Source organism: Dicentrarchus labrax, unplaced genomic scaffold (assembly GCF_905237075.1).
Source record: "Dicentrarchus labrax unplaced genomic scaffold, dlabrax2021, whole genome shotgun sequence".
Classification (NCBI taxonomy): domain Eukaryota; kingdom Metazoa; phylum Chordata; class Actinopteri; family Moronidae; genus Dicentrarchus; species Dicentrarchus labrax.
In genome coordinates, this window is record NW_026136713.1 from 20,990,928 (window position 1) to 21,013,142 (window position 22,215).

The 22,215-nt window shown below is 40.4% G+C and overlaps 1 protein-coding gene across 2 annotated transcripts in view; it reads right to left on the minus strand.

Moving 5' to 3' along the window:
* shtn3 (shootin 3) overlaps nucleotides 1-22,215 on the minus strand; it is a 36,200-nt gene that overhangs the window by 12,127 nt on the left and 1,858 nt on the right. For both annotated transcript variants that reach the window (XM_051419914.1, XM_051419913.1), the window contains exons 2-8: nucleotides 15,823-15,883; nucleotides 3,879-3,973; nucleotides 3,237-3,405; nucleotides 2,374-2,471; nucleotides 2,034-2,115; nucleotides 1,853-1,947; nucleotides 760-906 (exon numbers count right to left, since the gene is read on the minus strand). In XM_051419914.1, the coding sequence (XP_051275874.1) occupies nucleotides 760-906; nucleotides 1,853-1,947; nucleotides 2,034-2,115; nucleotides 2,374-2,471; nucleotides 3,237-3,405; nucleotides 3,879-3,973; nucleotides 15,823-15,883 (747 nt within the window). The remainder of the gene's footprint in view (nucleotides 1-759; nucleotides 907-1,852; nucleotides 1,948-2,033; nucleotides 2,116-2,373; nucleotides 2,472-3,236; nucleotides 3,406-3,878; nucleotides 3,974-15,822; nucleotides 15,884-22,215) is intronic.

The following is a 22,215-nucleotide window of genomic DNA, read 5'->3' on the forward strand; positions in this document are numbered from 1 at the left end:
ACACACACACACACACACACACACACACACGTACTGTATGGTTTACATCACGGCTACACAATTAAAGGGAGGTTTTTTTTTTGATAAAAAGGCAGTTTGTAGTTTTACTGTAGGCTTGCAGGTCACATGACTCCTATATAACCTCAGGTAACATCATAAAAAGTCTTTTGATAAAAATTAGTGGTGGAAAAAATACTCAAACTTTAGTGTGACACATCCAACTTAGGTGCAATTTTCATGAAACTTGGAAGGGTGTAGCAGGGGCCAAGGAAAGGAAGAACCCATAAAACTTTGGAGCTGATCCGAATCACGGGACAGATATTACGGACAGAATAATTTTTCACTTTCCTGTTGCACAAATGTACTGAATTTGTTGCCTGTGTGCCTCATAATGAAAGTGAATGGTGTGCCAACAAAACACAACATAACAGCCAGCTCAAACATCTCTATTTCACAGCAGATAGAGCTAACTCATAGTGATGAACTTACAGACAATTAACAGCTGAACCTGCAGCTCCCCTCCGCTTTACGCAGCTTTCTAGTGAGTTTCAGCTCATTGTGTAACCGTCCAGCTCCAACTTTACTGTTTCGGTTCACTCTTACAACTCTCATAATAGCCATTTTTGGCCCCAGCGGGGAGCTGGTTTCAGAGAAAACCAAACTGGATGAAAATCTGATGACAGACCCGCCGTCAGCTCTGCCAGGACAAACATCAACGTCCCGCGATAAACTGAAGCTGCACAAGCTTTCAGGGTTTACCTTCTGCTGATGCTGCAGACGCTCCTCCTCCAGGGTTTTGGTGATGGCCGCGACGTCCTCCAGAGCCTTCAGAAGCTGAACGCTGGGCTCAGCATTCTGCAGCAGCAGCATACTCTGCCTGTTGGCCTCCTTCTGCTTCACAAGCATCTGCAGGAGGGAGCAGAACAAAACAAAAGAGTGGGAGAAAGATGAAGATTCTACATTTTTACTACCAACACATCATCCCAATGTATCCATCACACGCAGTCTGTTTTCATCCTGCAGGCTCTTCACTTTTCAGGTCAGTAGACACCAGATTCAGGACATTTCATTAATCAGGCACATGGTTATTAACACACACATCAATTACCAACACAGCAATGCAGGTCAGCGTTTATCACCGAGGCTAACCACAGCTTCACTCCACAGCTTTTAATTCATGGAGAGCAATTAATTATATCATCGGACCAGATCACTTCAGAGGGCTGAAGCAGTAAAGTCGCACAAAATGTTCATACATGAGGACAAACTCTGGAGCGTAGATTATGAATAATGTGAAGATTATGTTCCTCAAATGTGATATTTTCACATGTTCATTATGTGAAAAGATTAGTTAAAGCTGTGCTGAGTGGATGACACAAACTGAATCTAAACAAAAACCTCTACCATACATTACATATATGCTGAATGTTCCTTTAATTTCTGCTTCCAACCAAAGCTGCAAAGACAATCCAGACTTTCTTTGGTTATTCTTTTATTAGCCTAGCTGCACCCAAAACTGTAAATCTAACAAATATCTGAATTTACAAAAAAAAAATTTAAAAAAAGAAAAATTTTTATTATTTTTTTATATTTTTAAACACTGAATCTTAATAAAATTTAGTAATATTTTGTAGTAGTTGGAGACCAAAGTAAAGCTCAATAGGCAACTGTTTATGTTAGCTAACAACTTTATAAACTTGTGAAACTGTGGTGGCTGTGTTCTGACGTTTTTCTGCCCCCTAGTGGCCAGAAAATGCCTTAATGCAGCTTTAAGTTTCAAACTTCTGAACACCAGCTCCGCATTCTCTCTTGTACCGTGTCCAGCAGTGCGCTTCTGTGAGCGTTTCTTTACCTCGTGTGCGTAAGTCTCGGCTTTGACTCTCAGGCTCTGCTCCAAGTCGAGCTGATCCTTCATCCCATCGTACTCCTGGGCCGCCATCATGGAGACTACAGAGACAGAGAGACATCAGGATAAACAAAGAGAGCAACAGATCAGCACATTTAAAGTGACATTGGTATTCTGTGTGGCTCACCTCGGTTGAATCTCTTAATGGTTTTGCTTTGTTGTGCAACAGTTTCACGGAGCTCCTTCATCTCGGCCTGATCTTTGTCTGACTGCAAAGAGTGAAAGAAAAATCAACAAAATCTGACACCAGTGCGCATCTTAAACAGTCATCAGCTGAAAATCAATCAATTATAAATGTAGTGTCATGTAGGGTTGAGCACTCGGCAGTAAGTACCTGATATAGATAATGTATCAGTACTTGTAAATATACCAACTTTCATTAAAAGTATAGAGATGCATTCTACTCCACTATAAATGTACTCAGTTAGATTCCTCTACTGGTTTTAAGTGCTGTGATATGTTCTCACCTGTGAAGTCAGCTCTTCTATCCGTCTCTGCTGTTCATGAATCTGACACACAAAATTCTTCTTCTCCTCCAATAAGGTGTTCACCGTCTCCCTCAGCTCTGACAACACAGAGATGAACAGTACGTTTATTTCTTGAATATTAACTGATTAGAAACTGCACACCATTGGTACATACCTTCATTGTGTATCTATTCTTTTTCAGAAAGCAACTGCCCTAAACATAATGTTCATCCTTCAGCATGAAGATGTTTAAAGGAACATTAGATTCTGATATTTCTGGTGTGTAAGTGTAAGTTTTGTCCGGATGGTCTCACTACAGGTAAGGTCAAGCGGCGTGTTGGGACCGTGATTATCTCCAGCACAGTTAATGAAAATCTGTCCATTAGGTTTCAGTGTCTCAATCAAAAGCTTCAACCAAACGGTCGCAGTTCGGTGAGTTCGGTTTGCGTTAAATTAAGTTTCAGAAGTTCAGTTAAGTAACTTTCACACGGAAAACGAACAGCGCCCCCCTGTGTTTGTTTGACCCTTCCATCCACCACAACCTCCTCCATGCACAGACTGACACAGCATGGAGCTTATTTTCTGCAAAAAATCCAAAATCCGATGGCTTTTTATCAAAGGAACCAGGATGATGCTACAAAAATATCCCTGCAGCGCTCTATTTGATGCGTTGGGGGTTAGAATGGGCCGGTAGGGAAATTTCAGGATTCTAGCTCTAGAAAAGAGGTTGGGGGTCAACCAAAATATGAGGATTCATTGTCTGAGGAGCCCAAATATACTCGGAACATATGATGGTATTCTGGCCACGGGTACTTAGTTCACCTGTTGGCGGTACTACACAACTATAATACTACGTAATGTACCTTTAACCTGCTGTTGGTACTGTGTGAAGGTGTCGGGGCTTCCGTCTGCTGCATCCGCGTCCGACTCAGCCTCCAGTGCGATGCAGTCTGAGATGCTGGGAAGCAGCTCGTCCAGACACGGACGAGACGACAGGCTCAGGTACTTCAACTTCCTGTTCTCGCAGTTCAGCTGGAGGTCAAAGGTCACAGGGGGTCAACGTGATTAAAACTACACAAAATCTAAATATTCTTCTCCTTTAAGAAACAGCATCATGGTGGTGAGTTTACAGAACACACTTTTTTATACATTTCATATTGATATAATTACAAATATATTTATAAAAAATATATAATGTACCTGTTTGTATTTACATGTAAACATAATTAAATTCTGATATAAGTTTCTGCTGTGAAGGCAGCAGCAGATGGAGACAATGCAGTCAAATAGTCTCTGTGCAGAGTCATCCTGACTCAGCTCTTCACTTTATTCTCCTGCTAATGCCAGCTGGACCCTGATAATGCTAATCTCATAGTATTGATTATTGAGTGTGTGTGTGTGTGTGTGTGTGTGTGTGTGTGTGTGTGTGTGTGTGTGTGTGTGTGTGTGTGTGTGTGTGTGTGTGTGTGTGTGTGTGTGTGTGTGTGTGTGTGTGTGTGTGTGACCTTTGTGGCCAGGGCCTCTGCATTCTCCCGGCACGACTTCTCGATCTCCAGCTGAGTCTGCAAGACGCTCACCTCCTCAATCACCATCTGAGACACTGAGGGGAGGACACACACGCACACACACACACACACACACACACACACACACACACACACACAAGGTTTTAGGGTTACACAACATACCGACTTATTAGCACAGAGCAATCCTTTCTATTATATGTTATCACTATAACAACTGATTTGGTACAAACATTATGCAGATCTTTAACTTAATGTGGATTCCCAAAAACATCTGTAATAGTATCTGAATGTGTTTTGTGATGGCCCTAGCTCAGTGAGTATTGATATGAAATACAACATATCAGACCTATTTAGGGATTGAGCAACAAAATGTTGAAATCCAGTTGTGACAAAGTGTAATTTTCCTTAAAGAAAATGAATCTGTAAAATGGCATCATTTAAGCAGAGTAGAAGCGAGACACCTAAAACATCCCTTCATAAAGGATAACAGTTGTATGACTGTATGAATGATTGTTTGATCATCGATATCAGACTGAACACATAAAAAACACACTTTCTGTCAAAGTAACACAGTCTGCTTTTCATTTAATTTGTCTATTGTGAATGAATCTATGTTCCAAAAGGACATTAAAGAATTCAATATAAAGGCGGCTGCAGCCTAAAATTCCTGATTTTATGGCAGCTTTTCTAACGAGTTGTGATGCATGTAAAGTTTTAAGGCCTTGTTTTAAAAATAAAATTGCAGGAGAAAGTAAGATTTGCAAAATAGTAGAGATATTTTTGTAAAATTCATTAAAAAATCAAAGGTTACTTGTTCCAGTGAGAATAAAAACCACACTTTTTATCATGTTTATCTAGATCAGTGTATGAGCCGGTGCATCTATTTGAACAGAAAGCTCTTCCGATGCTGAAAACGTTCCTTTAAAGGCAGAATGTTTCTTTCTTTTCTAATGTTCTGTGAAGACAGCGATCAGTGAGTCTCAGTCTAAAAGCGACCACAGACACTAGCAGCTAAAAGAGAACGTGAGCCTGAGGTTATTAGACGCTCGCAGCTGTCGAATGTGTCACCAGAGCTCAGCTAGTCCTCAGTTATTTTAAAATGACCCACTTATGGAGACTTTGGTAAAATCTAGACTGAGAGGAAAAGCTTGAAGTGATGAAGTCATGTCAAAATAAAGATCTGCTCTCTTCTTTCCTTTCCCTCTTTCGTCTCAATCTTCCATCTTCTACATTTTGTATGAAATTAGACATATTTCTGCTAATTCATTCTGATAATTTAAATGCATTTCAAATAAGAATTCAAGTGATAAACATCCAAAACTGTTACAAATATTTCTTCTTTACACAGAACTGAAAGATGACAACATAAATCTAAACAAATCTGGTTTCTAAATACAATCTTTGCCAAACTTCACTAAAATGTTCTCTTTCCCTCCATCTTCATTGATGGTTTCAGTTTGGTGACAGAGTCCGACTTGGACTCCTTCAGGCTGCTGTGGCTGGATTGTATTACAGCCAGCAGGAAGCTCCTGCTAACATCCGTGATCCATTAACAGACTCCCTCCTGGTCGATGTACAAGCCCCAAATCTGATTATAGTGCTCACACACTCACAGCTGAGGTCAGGAAGAAGGTGTCCCTGCCTTCATCCACCGGCAGAGACTCAATGTCCTCTCTGTTTTATCATATCATATACTTTTAAGTTTAAGTGCGGGGACTATAAGCCCAGGAGCACCGGTACAGTCAGTGGTTAAAGTTTGTACTATGAAAACACAATTACATTATATTTTCATTATATACAGTATCACATTAACTGTTCCTCTGTATCATCATTATTCATCTAAAAAACCAACCAACATCCCTGTGCTGGGAGCGATCACACATAATAATCAGGTCTCCACATTCAGCGCGTCAATTCGGCAACTAATGACGGGCTGCCTGTCTGTCATCTTCCACACGCAGACAGGTTGTTAGGCTGCTGTAAGTGAAACCCTCCTGCCTGCTCGGCACTCGCTCAGGTTTCATCCAGATAACAAAAGTCTGAAACGCTGTCACACTGACATCAGTCCACCCTGACAGAGTTAGAACATTGTGACGCGTTGGAAGGGCGACAGCAATGTTTTACATATAAACTAAAAAGAAGGAAAGCACAATAGGATTGTCACCATGACAACCGTCACCAATACTAATACCTGTATTTGTGTCAGTGAGGCCTTCAGGCCCACTGAGCCCAGAACACTTCACCCTGATTCAAACCTCACAGGATGTCAGGTTAGTCTGCTCGCAGGCTACGTGACTAATGCTGCTGTGTCTGCGGATGTAGTCTGAATGCACCACAATCAGTCCTACACACACACACACACACACACACACACACTAAGACACAAAGCCAGCTGGTTTTAATGCAGGTTTGTGTGTGGATCCATTGTGCAGGGATGCTTTTAGAGAGCAGGCTCTCTCCAGGACATCACACTGCAGCTACAGCAGTCTGCTCCTGCATTGATTGGATTTCCAAAGAACAGAGAGCTGACTTCATTTAAAGCTTTAACGATACAGTTGGAAGAAAATCCATTATTATAGTTTCAACAAACATACTTCTTAAAGAGCTGGCTCAGGCCTGATGGGAAAATGATACAATAAAAAGACTAGATCAACGACACTACAACTACATGAGCCGATTGTTATTTTAGTATCAGAACATGTTTAAATATCTGGATTTAATTCAAAATACAGTTTTCCTTAAAACAGATGACCTGGGGAGCACTGGCACTCTCTGTACCAAGTCCTTGCTGGAGGGGCCAGTGGTACAAATCCAACCTTTGCTGCATGTCACCCCTCCTCTCTCTCTCTCTCTCTCTCTCTCTCTCTCTGTCTTTCCTGTCCATCTCGAGCTGTTCCATCCAATAAAAAGGCAAATATATATAGTATGATATAGTTTTAGGACCTTTACAGCTGTTTCTAAATGTCACCTCTTTTGTGGTCGATGAAGATGAAGTCCATTTAGAGAAAGCTGAGGAGCAGAGGAAGAACAGTGAATTGCTCCCTCGGGAGATTCGGCGCCACCGTTTCACTCACGCGCCTCTAATGTATACAGTGATTTGTTTTTCTGACTGATGGTTTAAAATATACATATGGCTGTTCTATGTTGTCTACAACCTTACAATTTGTTGTTAACATGTTAAGAGCATTTCGCTTTAGATTGTCCAATGACCTGAAGAACTGGAAAGTAAAAAAAGGACTTGTTTCTGGGAAATTAGTCTTATTTTTGTCTAAAAGGAAAAATAAAAACGTTTTGCGTTACAAAAGTAATCTGGTTTTAAGAAAATGTTTCTAACGTTGTCTTAATAAAATAGTATTTCACATTACCTTTCCATGATACTTGTACATAAATTACACCTCTGTGTTAAATGGAGCTCATTAAATGAGATATATATAATTATAATAATGTATAAATATCAGATTTAAATCAACAACCAGTGAGGGTTGATCAATCCATCTTATCTAACATTAAAAAGAGGTGGGTGACATTGAATCAGATCCTATTTCGATCTACATTTCTCAACTATTATGAAAAAAAAAAGAGAACTGGATACAGATGAACAGCTTTGCTGTAACAGCATTAGACATTTAACCAAGTGACCTTTGAACCCCTGGGTGACATTTATCTGTCAACCCAGTGCCAGTGCTGCTCTCGGTTTGGATGAGGACAGCGAGGATGATATGAGCGAGAGAAGGAGGACGGGGAAGGCTTCTGGATCTATTTATAATCCCTCATTCAGTGTTTAATGCTTCTGGATGGGCTTTGGTGGTGTGATTCCCTCCCAGTCAGAGACTCATTTAAACCCTCAGCTCTCTCTCTCTAGGCTCCATTCGGTCGCTTTAACCACCGCTTCAACCCACATGGCGGTACATCGTCCTCTGCTCGGCTGCACCGCACTTCAGCTGCAGCTCTGTGGATCAGACGCGACACAGGAGGCGGAGACGGTGGAGCGCGGGTCACATTCTGCTATTTATAGTTCGGTTTTTAGTCTACTCTGTTTTACTAGATAAGCCAGCAGCCGGTGCCATCACAGGGGAATACTGGAGAAGTTAGCTAATGATTTACAGTGTGACCATTTCATGTGTCACTAGATGCACCTCACATCATTTAGAATTTGCATATTCATTGAAATTACGTAGATAATGTCATGATTGGTTGACTTTGTATGAATGTTCAAATAAAGTGGCAGTTTCGACGTCCGAGCCTAAGCTCATGTGGTCGGCTCTGACGTCGACATCTTGGAAGTCCTGACTCCGCGGGTTCCCGGGCTATCCAAAAAAGAAATTTGAAGCCTGGTTACTGAAAACAGCCGCCTGTGAGGGCACACACCTGTCACTCAAAATGACCACACCCTTAATTATGCATAACTTTAAGCCTTAATATAGCTTAAACGGGTGAGTTATATAAAAATTCACCCTGTAAAAATTATCTTTAAGTATTTCTCTACCAGACTGTCAACATGTTTATTTCTGCTGTGAGGTTGGGCATTATATTATGGGGCCTTATGGACTCAGTGCTGGAGCCAGCCTCTAGTGGCTGTTAGAGGAACTGCAGTTTTTGTAACTTCCATGTTGGCTTCATTTGTCAGCCACATAGTTTGCCACTTGATTCTGTTCAACCAACAATCAAATTACAAATACATTCATGTTACTAAAATCCTTAAAAAGAAAAGCAGCACACTCATAACTGATTATCAGCTGCTCTTTAATTTTCAGTCGATTAATGGACTAATTACATTTTTGGGGGGTTTGATTTGATTTGCCCGTTCAACAATCCAAAAAACAAAATCAAAAAACAAAAGAAACCAACAAATATTCCCATTTGAGACGCTGTAGAGAATATTTTGTTATTTATTCTTTAAAAAGTACTTAAAATAACTGAGTACGATGAGAAATAAACCTTTGAATGCTTAGCAGGGGATGAATTCTCCTCCTCAACATTACAAACTGAGCTGTTCCAGAAGCACAGGACCATAATTGAGAGATGAAAGCCTTAAACTGACAGCAGGGTTTCCTCTCATCGAGACAGAGAGTTTGTCCTACAGCGCTCTGTCTCCTGTCAGAAACTGTTCTGGGTCAGTAACTCCTCTGACTACAGACTTTCTTGAGAGAACCCACCCTTAAAACCCGCGATGATCTGACAGACCTAAAAAACAGAACACTGCTTTTGTTTTCCACCAGCGAGCTAAAGCCGGGGAAAGCCTCTTTAGTGACGACGCGTGTTATTAACAGATGATTTGGAGGATTAGCCAACGGTAAGCACATTCATCCACGAGTAATGGTGAAATCCCACCACGAAGTGTTAAAACGGGGAAGGGAGTTAACACACGCCAACATGCAGCTGAGCGTTTACAATCCAAACCAGTAGCAAACCTGCTTGCTCATGTTCAAGAGTTAATATGGAAGAAAAAAAAAGATTTCTGGTGATGTTTGGGATACAGTGTAAAAAAAAGAGCTGTGTTAATGCCAGTGGTGTTTAAGCTGTAACATTAACCCTGAGCTAAACTGTGAACAATAGATAGATTAATCCCGCCTTCAAGTGCTTCTCTTAAGCTTCTACTTCGGAGATTCACAATTGTAAATGTGGTTTGTTGTGCGTGAAGGTTTTTGGGCGGAAAAACTCAAATGAATGCGAGAGTAGTTACAGAATCATTGGTCCAGTTTAAAATGATATTACACTGATAAAAACAAAATTAATAAATTATGTGTAATTCAATGTTTCTGTTTTCTTTCTCTTTGTTGGCCATTAGTCTGTTAGCACTGCTCAGTGGCAAAATAAACAATATTTAATTATTGGTATGGACTGGAATCATTTTTACACCATTAATAAATCATTTGAAGTTATTTATCAAACAAAAAGGCCAAATCTGTTGCTTTTCTAAACTTTACCTTGTCTTTGTATCTGACTTTTAATCAATCAATCACCCATTAGTAATGTTCTACTGTGTGTGAGTGGCAGTAACAATATTCAATATTCATTTCAGGTATGAAGTTTAGTGTTGATACAAGTCAATAACCGCATGAATCGATCTGTCGATCAGTGTATCATCAACTGTATTTATGATCAATCAATCAATACATTTTTTTATCGAGCAAAGATGCCACACTTGCTGCTTCCAGCTTCACAAATGTCTTTTTTCTTTTTTATATTGCTGTAAAATTAAATAAAACTTTCAAACCAAGTAATGTTTCACATTTTTCTAAACATTTAATCAATTAATTGAAAAGATAATCAACATAATAATAAATAATTCACTGATAATGAAAATATTAGTCAGCCCTAATGATCCTGGCTTAATTCACTGAAAACAAAAATGTGTGACACCATAAAAACGAATCGCAGCAACATGAATTAATAACATCAGATCCAAAAACAATAAATAACATAGTTACAAGTTACATCATTATAATTAGTCACTGACATACCTTCTTGCCCTTAACCCCCCCCCCAAAAAAAAAAGCTGCATCATCTCTTCATTACGATTGTCGGGGTAAAAGAGACTGCCCTGCTCATATGTCACCAGTTTGTTTGTCCTTCGTGTGCTCTCAGCATGTAATTACAGTGTTTCCGAAAGCACTTGAATGCAGGGAAAGTGCAGCCAAAGGCTTTTATCTAAGTACAGTAGACTGAATAACTAGGCTGCTTAAGCTAACAGCGCTGCAGGCGATCACGTCTGTAAAGCCGAGTAAAGCGGAGCACAGTTAACTTCCAGCTACATGTTCACTTACAGAGATGAGATAACATACAACCCTTTTTATAACATGTAGCAATATACAAAATTTTGGGCTTTTTTTTTTTTTTAAATCCTCTTTTCTGTCTGTTCTGCTGTATTTCATTTATATTTTGTCATCACCTAAACTTTCTGCAAAGGTTTATTCTTTCTTTTTAAATATATTTTCCAATTTCTTATCATGGATGTATTAAAATAAGTCAGCCTTCTCGTTTCTCTCTATCTGCATCTGATTTTGAAAATTTGGAGAGATTTTGGCTGCTATTAAAATCCCATCCTGTGAGACACGTTTGACACTCAGCTCCTTTCGCAGACGACTTGTTCTGCTGCATAAATTACAGACTGTGAGACATCAGCTCCGCCTGCTTCCGAAACAGCTGAAAGACTCAGGATCGTGCAGCCGTGGAAGAAGAGGCAGTTTTATACTTTAAAACAGAGGAACTGCAAAGTTCAAGAACTACCAAAGATACCTTAGTTTGTCCCAGGCACTGACTGACATACGTCTAGTTCTGCTAAAGACAAAGAAAGCCTCCGATCTCTCTCATCTCCAACTTTCCTGAAAAAGATGCACATCAGTCCCTGTTGCTCTGGGATTTATGTCTGTATCCGTATTTAAACTTCACTGCCTATTAGTAGAAGTTTATTCTTGCTGCTGCTACTATATTTGTTGATAAACTAGTGATCCATATTTAAAGTGGTGGTTGTGTAACTAATATTCTCAGGTTGAAACACACAAGAGGAAGTCAAGGTACTGTAGCTGGAATATAAAGTTCTGGGTAGAAAATGTGATGAATCTGCTGCTTTCCCGTAGTTGTGCTTAAAAAAGTTGTATTTATTTTCCAATATTTTGGCTTTTCATTGCAGGAAAAGCACAATGACTGCATTAATCAGCTGAACTAGATTCAGGGCTGTTTTTTGCACGCTGGATCCCTGTCATGACTTACTGGGACCCATTGTGCTTTTCCTGCTGTGACAAGTCAAAATGTCTGCCATGAAAAAGGTCTTTTCTGTTGCAGCACAGCGACTGTTGTTAACCATCTTTGTTCGGTGCAGTACAGTGATGGGGGGGGTCTCATCACCAGCATTGTGCGGGCTCGCATAGTGCTTTCACGTAAATCTTACACTGCCGGTGGGTTCTGCCATTTTGACCAACATTTTAAGTACTTCAAACTCCATCACAATGTTTCCTGGGGGTGCAGTGACGACGGGTCAGGAACTAAATGTTCTTGCAGTGGCTAAAAAAGGGCTTAAGTATTTACCATGTCTCTGGCTGTATTGCAACTAATGCATCAAATATGCTATCACTTGTTAATCTCTTTCATTGTACTTGTGCATTGATAATGTACATGATCGCACAAGCAACTGCAACTTTATTATTCCATGGTCCATGATCAAGGCAAACGGGTCTTACATTCTGTTTCAAAAAGATTAAATGCTACTGTTTGTCCCTCAAAGTTAAATACTTGAAACATCTATGCACTGCTTTATTCACCAAACACTATCTTATAGTATCTATCTTGGCTATCTTGTAGTATAGCTGAGGCTTCTATATTTATCTAAATTAAACCAGACCGTAATTATAAAGTTATACATGTTATTTTTGGAAGGCATTGACAATTGATCTGTTTTATTACTTAGGTATGAGAAGTTATTGTGGTTGAGGACTTGTCATAATCTGAAATGTTGAAGAGCAAAATGTAAGATGTCGGTGGCTTGATAAAAAATGAGGAAATAATAAAGCCATCAGGATTCGTAATCTGGGGATTATGAATATAAGAAGAAGAAGAAGAAGAAGAAGAAGAAGATATACTTTATTGATCCCCTAGGGGAAGTTGTTCTTCTTCTTTTTTTTTTAATACACACACACAGGCTGAAATACACACTTCATGCACTTGTGGACATGCAAACGGGAGAGAGATGGTGGAGTGATGGGGCTGCAACGTTACCGGCGCCCCATGAGCAGGTTTTGGGGTTAGGTTGCCTTGCTCAAGGGCAGCTCAGCAGTGCACAGGAGGTGGAACTGGTGCCAATACCTGTGCCAAATATCATAGAAAACCATCCAATGCTTGTGTAGTTATTTCACTCAGAAGGGAAAAAAGGCAACCATCCATAAGATCTTTTGGCAACTGAGATGCATTACGGACTAAATGCTCGTCCATCATCGAGGCGACTGTATTATCTAACAGCGAGTCTCGGGTCAGGTCATGTTTTCTCTGTTTTATTGTCAGTCAATCAGTGCAGAACTCTCTCAGTCCGGCCTTTGAGATTCAAACGAGGCCGAAATCAAGTACTGCCCGTGAGCAAAGTCCCCCTTATTAAATTCATTCAAATGTGGTCATCAAATATGGAGTAGCAGGTAGAAAGGCCTTTTGAAGGACCACAATGGATAAAGAGTCAGGCAGGAGTGGTAACCCCCTCCCACACACACACACTCATCCTTCCCCCATTTTCTGCAGCTGAATAATTCATGGCAGGAGGTTTCAATAATTCATGGGAATAACATGACAAGAGCGACTGCTGTCTCCTCTGGGGAGAGGCAGTGAATGAATAAATGAGTGAATGAATGAAAGACTTAACGTATGTAGTGACGGAACCCGCAATGAAAAGGAGGATCAGTGTTTCTGCTGACTCTGGAGATTTTAGGTCCGGTTTTGCTGTTGCATACAAGTTTTTGACATGTTTCTGACAACAAATTCTCGATTTGAGTCCAACTACAGGACTTGCCATCCGTTTATCTGACAGCTTTTCATCTTATTTTTGTTTCATTTTTAAAAGCATAAAATTACCTAAAATCATCATGTGCATCCCAGTAGCCCATGGAAGGCCGAGCTGGTCAGAGGCATATCTGATTATCCAGATTTGACTTTGTCAGGTTGTAAAAGCAGAAAAAAAACCTACCAATAGTTCAAATAGCTTTAGAAGCAACTTCATTTCCAAGCAAATAAATATATTCAGTGAACTGAGATGAAAAATTTAAAACTTAAAGGCCCATCTCTTTACTGCATCTCTAAATCAGCCTTGGCCCCCACTGAACATTGCCGACAGAACTGGCCCTTAGCCATCCTAACTGATGAGTTAAAATATCTAGATGCTGTCTTGAATTCCCAATTAAAATTTGAAGCACGTGTCCAAGACCATCAAGACAAACCTTAACTGCTTTTGACAAAGGCAGTCTTTCTTTTTGTGTAACTGTCTTGGGCCAGGCAACACAACCAGCAATGAAACCAACGTCATCACACAAATGCCAGAATAGCATGGTGGCGCTAGAAGTAAAGTCAGAGGAACACCAAAGTCATAAGGAAACATTCTCTGGGGACCACGAATGTCTGTATCAAAAACTGTGCCAATCCATAAAAGATATTTTAGAGATTAGGATTCATTGTCTGAGGACTTTGAATGTGTGTACCAAATATAATGACAATATATCCAATAGCTGTTAAGATATTTGAGAACTAAAATGGTGGATTGACTGACTGACCAGAATCCCTGGTTTGTGGAGGAGCTACTGTATAATAATCTTTCATTTGTAATGGTGGTTGTCCATGTAAAGGCCGTCCTTGAGAAGAGTCCGCTTGAACACACCAGAAGAAGGCTAAAAGCCTCCACCCTCAGCCATTCGACATACATCCTATAAACTTCCTTTCTTAATGAACAGTACAGGACCGATGTAAACTGAAATGTCACACCGAGGTGAACTCCAGGTGGAGACTGCCTGGTTCTCTTGTTACCTTTTGAACAATAAGACCTCATTCAACAGACAGACAGGTGACTGAACTCATCACTGGCATTACCAACCTCTTCTCTTTGACAGTTATCTTGTGCAAAGTTCAATCACTATTTAGGACTTCTGAATTTATCTTTTTTACCAATTTATCATGCTTTTAACACTTGCTCACAAGCAAAGAAATTTCATTCTACCATTTTTATTAAGATGATATATGAGTAAGTCACACGATTTCCAAAGTGAGTTTTACTTTTCTACAGAGAAGCATGCTGAATGTTCAGAGTTTGGTCTTCTACAGGCCTTTAAGGTCTAAGTTCCTGTGACAGTCAGAAAGAGGGTTAACTGATATTTAGCAGCAGCTAATTTTATCCTACAAGTCTATACTCTGTAGTTTCTTTTATTGAAACAAACCTGAAACAAAACCTGGCTCACATTAGCTGGAGGATGAGACTCTACACAGCTGACACATAAAAGCTGTACAACCTATGCTTTCTCTTACCGTGAATCGTCATGACAGGCGCCAGGAGCTGCAGCTACAGTTAATGATTGAGGTCGAGCTCCTCACTCAGTAGAATCAGAGGTTAAACTCCCCAAAACACAACACCTCAAATACTGTTGGCTAACTAACAGACAGTCGTCACAGAAACGGCGACTCCCCTCTATTAAACACACCCATTCAGTGGACAAGGTGTCGGTGATGTCATGGTGACAGAGGTGAGGGGAAAAGGTGCGAAGGGTGAGGGGGAGGAAGTGAAGGTGTCAGCTGTCTGACTGTAGGCGGGATGATGTGTCAGTCTGGTCTGTGGTACCTGATATCTGTGTGTGCTGAAGGGTACATTTCAAGATGAATTTAGCCTTTTGCAAGGATGATTCATGTGGTTCAATAACCAAAAATGTTACAGCTAAGGTCTGGAAACAAAGAGACATTACTTAAAGGAAGAGTGATGGGTCAAAAACGTGATCATGATCAGAAAGGTTGTTTTGATCATCTAAACCACATGTCGGTAGTAATCGCCCATGAACTACAGTAACTAGGCTACCGTAGGTCAAAGTTGAAACAGTCCGTTTTCACGTTTTTGTAGACGCTGGTTACATTTGACAGCATCATGATTTTACCATTGGCTTTTTCTTCTAGGTTTGTCTGACTAAGAGGATTGTTGTCTGATGGACTGACATCTTTTTTGTGACATCAACATGCTCCAACTTAATGTTTTCTGTGCCGTCTGCAGGTTGTTTGTCTGGCAGCACGATTTAGCCAGAACACAGCAAATTTAGCCACGGATCCGAATAACAGGTTGGATACATTAGAAAAGCGACATTTCCACCACAGTTGTGCTTGTTAAGACAGCGCGCTTGTTAAGCTTATAGCGAATTGTCACAAACATGTGACGATGGAGGAGTGTGAGGATGTTGGAGGAAGCTGGACTCACCTCTCTTGATGTGTTTGAGTTGTCTCTCGGCCTCGTCCCTCTCCTCCGTCAGTCTGTTGCACTGCAGGAGCAGACAGCGAGTCAACACATTAGATCATGCTCCACGACAGGCTGAATATACAGGTCACTGATATACCAACGGAGTACAGTTACACACACACTGTGAGTCAGACACAACCACAGGCTACACACTGAGCTGTTGCAACTTCATCACAAAGCACTTTAAGCACAATGTAAAAAGACAAAATGGTACCTCAATGTATTACTCAATTCCAAACCAACAGATGACTATTTACCATGGAAATTTTTTTTATTTAAAATTGTGCTCCCTTTCCTCAAATAAAAAAAAAACATTAGTTAATTATTTAATTAATAAATAGCACCCTCAAATGACTTACTTAGTTTTTTAATTCTCAAATGAATCGTGTTACGTTATTGTAGAAACAAATACTGATGTTACGTGTTATGGAACCTTTCTTCAGAGGCTGAAGGCAAATGCTTGATGATAAGAGACAGTGACAGTGGCTGTTTGACTCGAGGTTTTCTGGTGCCAGTACTGAGAACTTTTACTCAAGTAAAAGTAATCTCAACATCTAGTGGTATAGTTGCTGACTGCAATCCCCTAGCCTCACCCTACCACTCTATGCACGTTGGAGTAGGGCACTGACTCATGCAGGGGTGGCATCAAGTATGTGTCCCATCTTTCCAGTCATTGCCAACCGTTTTCATTCAGATATCTTGAGGTCAGAGGTCAAGGGATCCCTTTGAAAATGGCCATGCCAGTTTTTCCATCACCAAAATTTGCTGACATGCTAGCACTTTCACTATCTTTAAAACAGAGCCCACCACCACATCTGAAAGACACTGCAAGTGGAAGAGGGAGGGATAATGGGGTGGCCAATCAAATTTCGGGGTGGGGGGTAGCCAGTGGCCCCCTTCTAGAGATGCCTGAAAAGTAACTAAAGCTGTGTAGTGGAGTAGGACTATAAAGTAGCACAAAATAGAAATACCCAAGTAAACTAAGTACCACAAAATTGTACTTAAGTGCAGTACTTGAGTAAATGTACTTTCTTAAATTCCACTGTTATAGAAGATACCATACAGTCCACAACTAGCACATACGTCCACACAGTCCACAAAACAAGGCACAAACAACAAGACTGATCAAAGCCTTTGTTAAAGCATTTTTAATGGAAAAAAAACACACAGTCTCAGATCTCAGATCCTAGGAAAGCGCAGTAGAAGATTTCCTGTTCACCATGTTCTCCATATAAACATTAATATTACATCCTCCATTATCTCAAAATGTTGCCTGGCCTTTTTTTTTTATCACCACCAGCCCATCATTTCCTATGACAGACTGACTCTTTCTGCTACTGCTGACTTATAGGCTGCCCTACAAAGGGCAAAAAGGCAGTAATTTTCACATTCACAGGATCTGATCTAAGTACTTGTTGTGCTATGTTTAGGATGAGCAGCTGTGGAGAAGCCTGGTTTGGATGTTGGAGGGATGAAACTTGGGTGACAGGGGCAGCAGCTGCAGACGTCACTGAGGTTAGCAAGTGCAACCCTGCATCAACACTCAAGGGCAAATTGTTGGTTTCTTTTTGACTCTTTCTGGATGGAAAAGGACACAATTTGCATCAAACTATGAACAGTAAAACCACGCATAGTGTTCTGAAGTATGCACTCATCTTGTTAAAACCACTAAAACCAGTTTAAATCATAACTTTCAGACTTTGGGTTGATGTTGGATTAATTCTAAATGAAACATTTTGTTCCCAACCGACAGATCCTAAGAACATCCCCTTTCACTACATACACCAATCACAGCCAACTGTTGCGTCGCCAAATGTCGCCGGTGTCTTGGCCAAAAAATGACACTGGCTACAGTGAACGGCTAACTAGCAGATAAGTTCTGCCCCTGCGCGAGAGGTAATAACTCTCCATACCAACAGCTGTAACCGTATATTAGAGTGATCAGTTGAGATGAAGAAGACAACTGAAAAACTGGGCCTACAGATGCCCAGCGACAGCCCAACATTGGCTAAAGGCCGACAGTATGCCCAATGTGTCAGAGTCAAGCTCCTACATTCAAACAATGCAGTATGTTACGAACTACTGAGATACTTTGAAAAAAGGTCAAAAGAAGTCCATAAGATATATGCAACAGCGATACTGTTATTCTATCCAAGCAAACTGTTGGTAGCTTGCTCAAAGGTGTAACATCAACCGTCTGACAGCAACAATGACAGGGCAAATTATTGATTATGATATAAAGCTTTCTGGATTTGCAGAAACTCTACATATCACAAGTGTGTGAAGCTCATGGGCATTGTAGTATTTCTTATTTTCAGGTGATTATACACTAATGAAAACATACCTTGGGATACTATATTCCACTTTTTGTCAATAATTCCTCCTAAATGTTACACACTGGACCTTTAACTTCTTAAAACTGATGGGCAAAGCAAACCTAAACCTGCACTGAAAACAACAGCAGAGTCCAGTATTTTTAAAGGTGAAAGAGCACAAAATGAATTTTTTTTTAAGAGTGTGAGTAGAAAAGCTGCATAACATTTTCTGTTAATCCCCGACCTTCCCTCGAATATATTCCTGAGCTCAGTCTCAGAGAGGGAACATAAGCAGTTATTAGAGTTTCCTGCTGAACCAAGTAACTCTGAATTTCCAATCCAGTGAGAGTTTTTTTTTCATCCTCTTTTCTCCTCCAGTCTTATCTCAGGTTAACAAGGGAATGACATCATCTCATTATTGATCAGAAGTGAAGTTACTGCCTCTTTCCTTTACTGGACAGAGTTGGCCTTCTGAGTGACCGCAGTCAATAGTGGCGTATCTGCAACGCTGCTGTGCTCTGCACACGCTTCATTTAAAATGGTAATTGGAACTCGTAAAGCATTCAGTGACCTCCTGAGTAGCAAAAGTAACAGTAAACAATGAAAGTCCCTTTAGGTTCAAACAACCTCCAGAAGAAAGAACATACAATCAGTCATTACCAACTATATATACTGAATATCTCCATGTTTACCTTAAACTATCTAAGTCTTTGTCCTCTATCTGCATGATGCAGATTGGCCACAGTCCAATTGGTAACAAGATGCTTTTACCCCTGAAGGTTCATCAGATTGAGACCAATCATGTCGCATTATGCCTTCTAAATGCTTAAAATTTTAACCTTTATTGTTCCTCTCCCATCAGGCCAGTAGCCAGGGAACCAGATAAATCTGCAAGCTCATGTTTTATTTCATCTGGCAGATGTGTCTTCCCACCCCTCTCCAATTCACAGAGGTGTCCATCAGTGCTGAATCTGGTCAAGCCACTAACACCGTTCATCTAATATGTGGCAGGTTGAAAATGATGACTGCACGGCGGAGCGCTACCTCATTGACCAGTGAGGCATTTTCCCAAACAACCAAAATGGCTGCTGCTGATGTGGAACTGATTCTGTTGAACCTGCTATCATGTCAGAATTTAAGAAACCGGATGGTATATTTTCTCTAAATGAAGAACAAACAACTGCTTTTAAAGCTGTTGTTGGTAAGAAAGACGTGTTTGCCGTAGTTCCGACAGCACTCATTTACTTTACTTATTACTCGTTTAATTACACTAACTATGATACATCACACGTTTAGTTGCTCTAGCCAAATGTGTCCAGAGAAATGTTGATCGCCCTTGGAAATCAAGTTGTGTTGATTTCCAAGTATTGGATGAGGTGTTTCTTAAATGTTTTATTTAAATCAGAATTATTTTGCTACAGTTTGGAGGGCACAACTGGTGTGTCCTTTGTGGTCTTTTGTATGCCTCAGCGCAGGCCCATCAGCTGTATAATGATGCATTCAGGCAATCTTTGTCCCCTTGTAAAGCCCGGAAAAATCCCAGAGTGACCAAACTGTATTTACCAGGTGTTTGCATTCAGGTGGTCATCAGTCACTGGTAAATACATCAGACCAAGGAGACCACTGCAGAAACCACTGCTGTTTGTTCTCATTAGCAGCTTGGACAAATACTGGTCATCCCAGATTGATGCAGACAAATGAATATAACTTACTAAAAATAGATAAATAGTTTCACGTTTACTGTAAACTTGTATCATGGAACTACCTTGAATTCACCACTGATACTCACTTTGAGTTTACATGGAGCACCATTTCTTTTGGTCTCTCTTACACCTGTTATTACAGTTGGAATATAATTTCTGAAATAAAATGTCAATAAACACCAGACTGATGCTTCGTATGTTGCTGAGTTGTGTACTTACATTATCCCAAATGTTTCCAACTATACAGAGGAACCTGTTTCAAGCACTACTGTCAGGATGTAGTGAACGTTTCAACAAATAGGACAAAGGTTATTTTTTATAAAAGTTACCTTCTGCAGCTTTAAGTTGGGGACTGAATCTGGATCTGGATACTGACATCTGATCCTAAAAAACGTTTTTGTTACCTAATTCTGGGCTGTGATCAGATCTTATCACAAAATATTTTGTGTGTGAGGGAGGACTGGCCAGCTACTGCAGCAGGAGGAGGCAGAGTCAGGTGACCTTTTCAACTTGCTAGGTGGATTTGTATGTATGTATTTACCTGGCATTTACATGTTTTTGTCCTTATCCAAACAAGATATCCAGACACAGGCTGAATGTTAACACCAGGTGTAAATGTATCAGATCCACTTAAAGGAGGATGGGGGTGATGATACATCAAAGGACTCTTAAGATTAGATAACCACGGTCTGATTCAATCTCTTTAAAAGCACACTTAACTACTCAGGGGCCAAAGATGTAACCAAACCTCACACAACCCTAGTCTGATCCTGACCAAACATGACAGATGTTTCAAACCTATCATGACATTTAAAGAAAAAGGGGGTATGTAAATATTAATTTGAGTCTTTGAAAGGGCGTAACTGCGACAAACCGAGGCCGATATTGGCAGATAAAAAGGGCATGAAGGACGCTTTTTCTCTCTCTCCTCCAGCAGCAGGAAGCACTTGGCCCACTTTCTCCCAGCTCTACCTGCAGTCTCACACACTGTCAGCTCAGATTTCCCTGAGGAGCACAGCGAGGGCGGCGGATTCACCGGCACACAGCAAGGCAGTGGCGCTGCCAGGGTGAGCGGTTCAATTCCCGGTGCTGCTCGGTGAACACGGGTATGCATCCTTTTCAATAAAAACTTTTGAACATGCTTGCAAACATATTTCATTACCTCCTCCCGGTTTCCTCCTGGGGTTACATTCTCATGCGTTTCTCCCTATTCACAGCGTACGTAACGGCTGAAGCACATGGGACATGGACGTGTTTGTAGCTTCAGATGATTATAAAAGACGCGCTCTGCTGTGGGCAGGCTGCGGCTGCCATGTTGTGCTGACGCCATGCTCCATGTATTCCATGTGTACGCCCTATGACGGGGGTCTCAAACTCAAACTGACTTGGGGCCACTGTTCACAGTCAAACAACAAGTGAAGGCCTGAAACCTGCTTACCAACTCAACTCTTTGTACACGTTTGCCTTTAAACTAAATTGTGCCGAACGAAATCCATTTTTTAAAATAGAATTGTGTTTTTATTTTAAATGCATTTGAATGGGGAAGTTTAAGATAAGATTTACTTTTACCCTACAGTTCCCAAGCCAAGTCCCTACACACTAAGCTACTGCTGCCCCTAAATTGATATAAAAAAACTAAATAAACTTAAAAAAAATAGTAATAACAATCTTGCTTGATAGATTATATTATATTTTTGACATCATTTTGCAGGCCTGGTGTAACACAGTTACTCCAAATGTTGTTTCCCTGGCATGCACGTTCACCTCGTCCTCCTCAGAGGGCAGTGGGCTGCACAGACTCTCTGGGCAGGGGCAAAAATGTAATGAATGAATAAATGAAAACTAAATATTAGTTTATTCCAGAGGGCAAATTATTCTATTATCCTGAGAATTAAAAGTAAAATCAAAATAATTTTACACAAAAATGCTGTTGCAGTGTACTTTATTAATCTGTTGTCATCAGAATGCAGGAAATAAAGTCTGAAACTCAATTTTTTGGGCCGCTTTGGTTTCAGAGTCCCTATTTGTGAGGCGAGTTTGAATCCCTATCTACTTATAAGATCTGACCGCACAGGCTGACAAACACACTGCAACATCAATGTGTAGTTAGCTGTCCATATTGGAGGATAAATAAATATATACTGCTGTAGCAACAGCAACAACTTTCCACTTGAACTAAATAAAACTAAATCTCAGCTCATAAGATCATTTACAGGCTTTCAACCCCATTTTCATGGTCTTCATTCAGTGAATCAGGCTCAGGTGTGTAATCAGGTGCTGTGGCTCTTGATATCACACGATAACATGTAACCGTAGTGGTTCGGGTGTCACGTGAT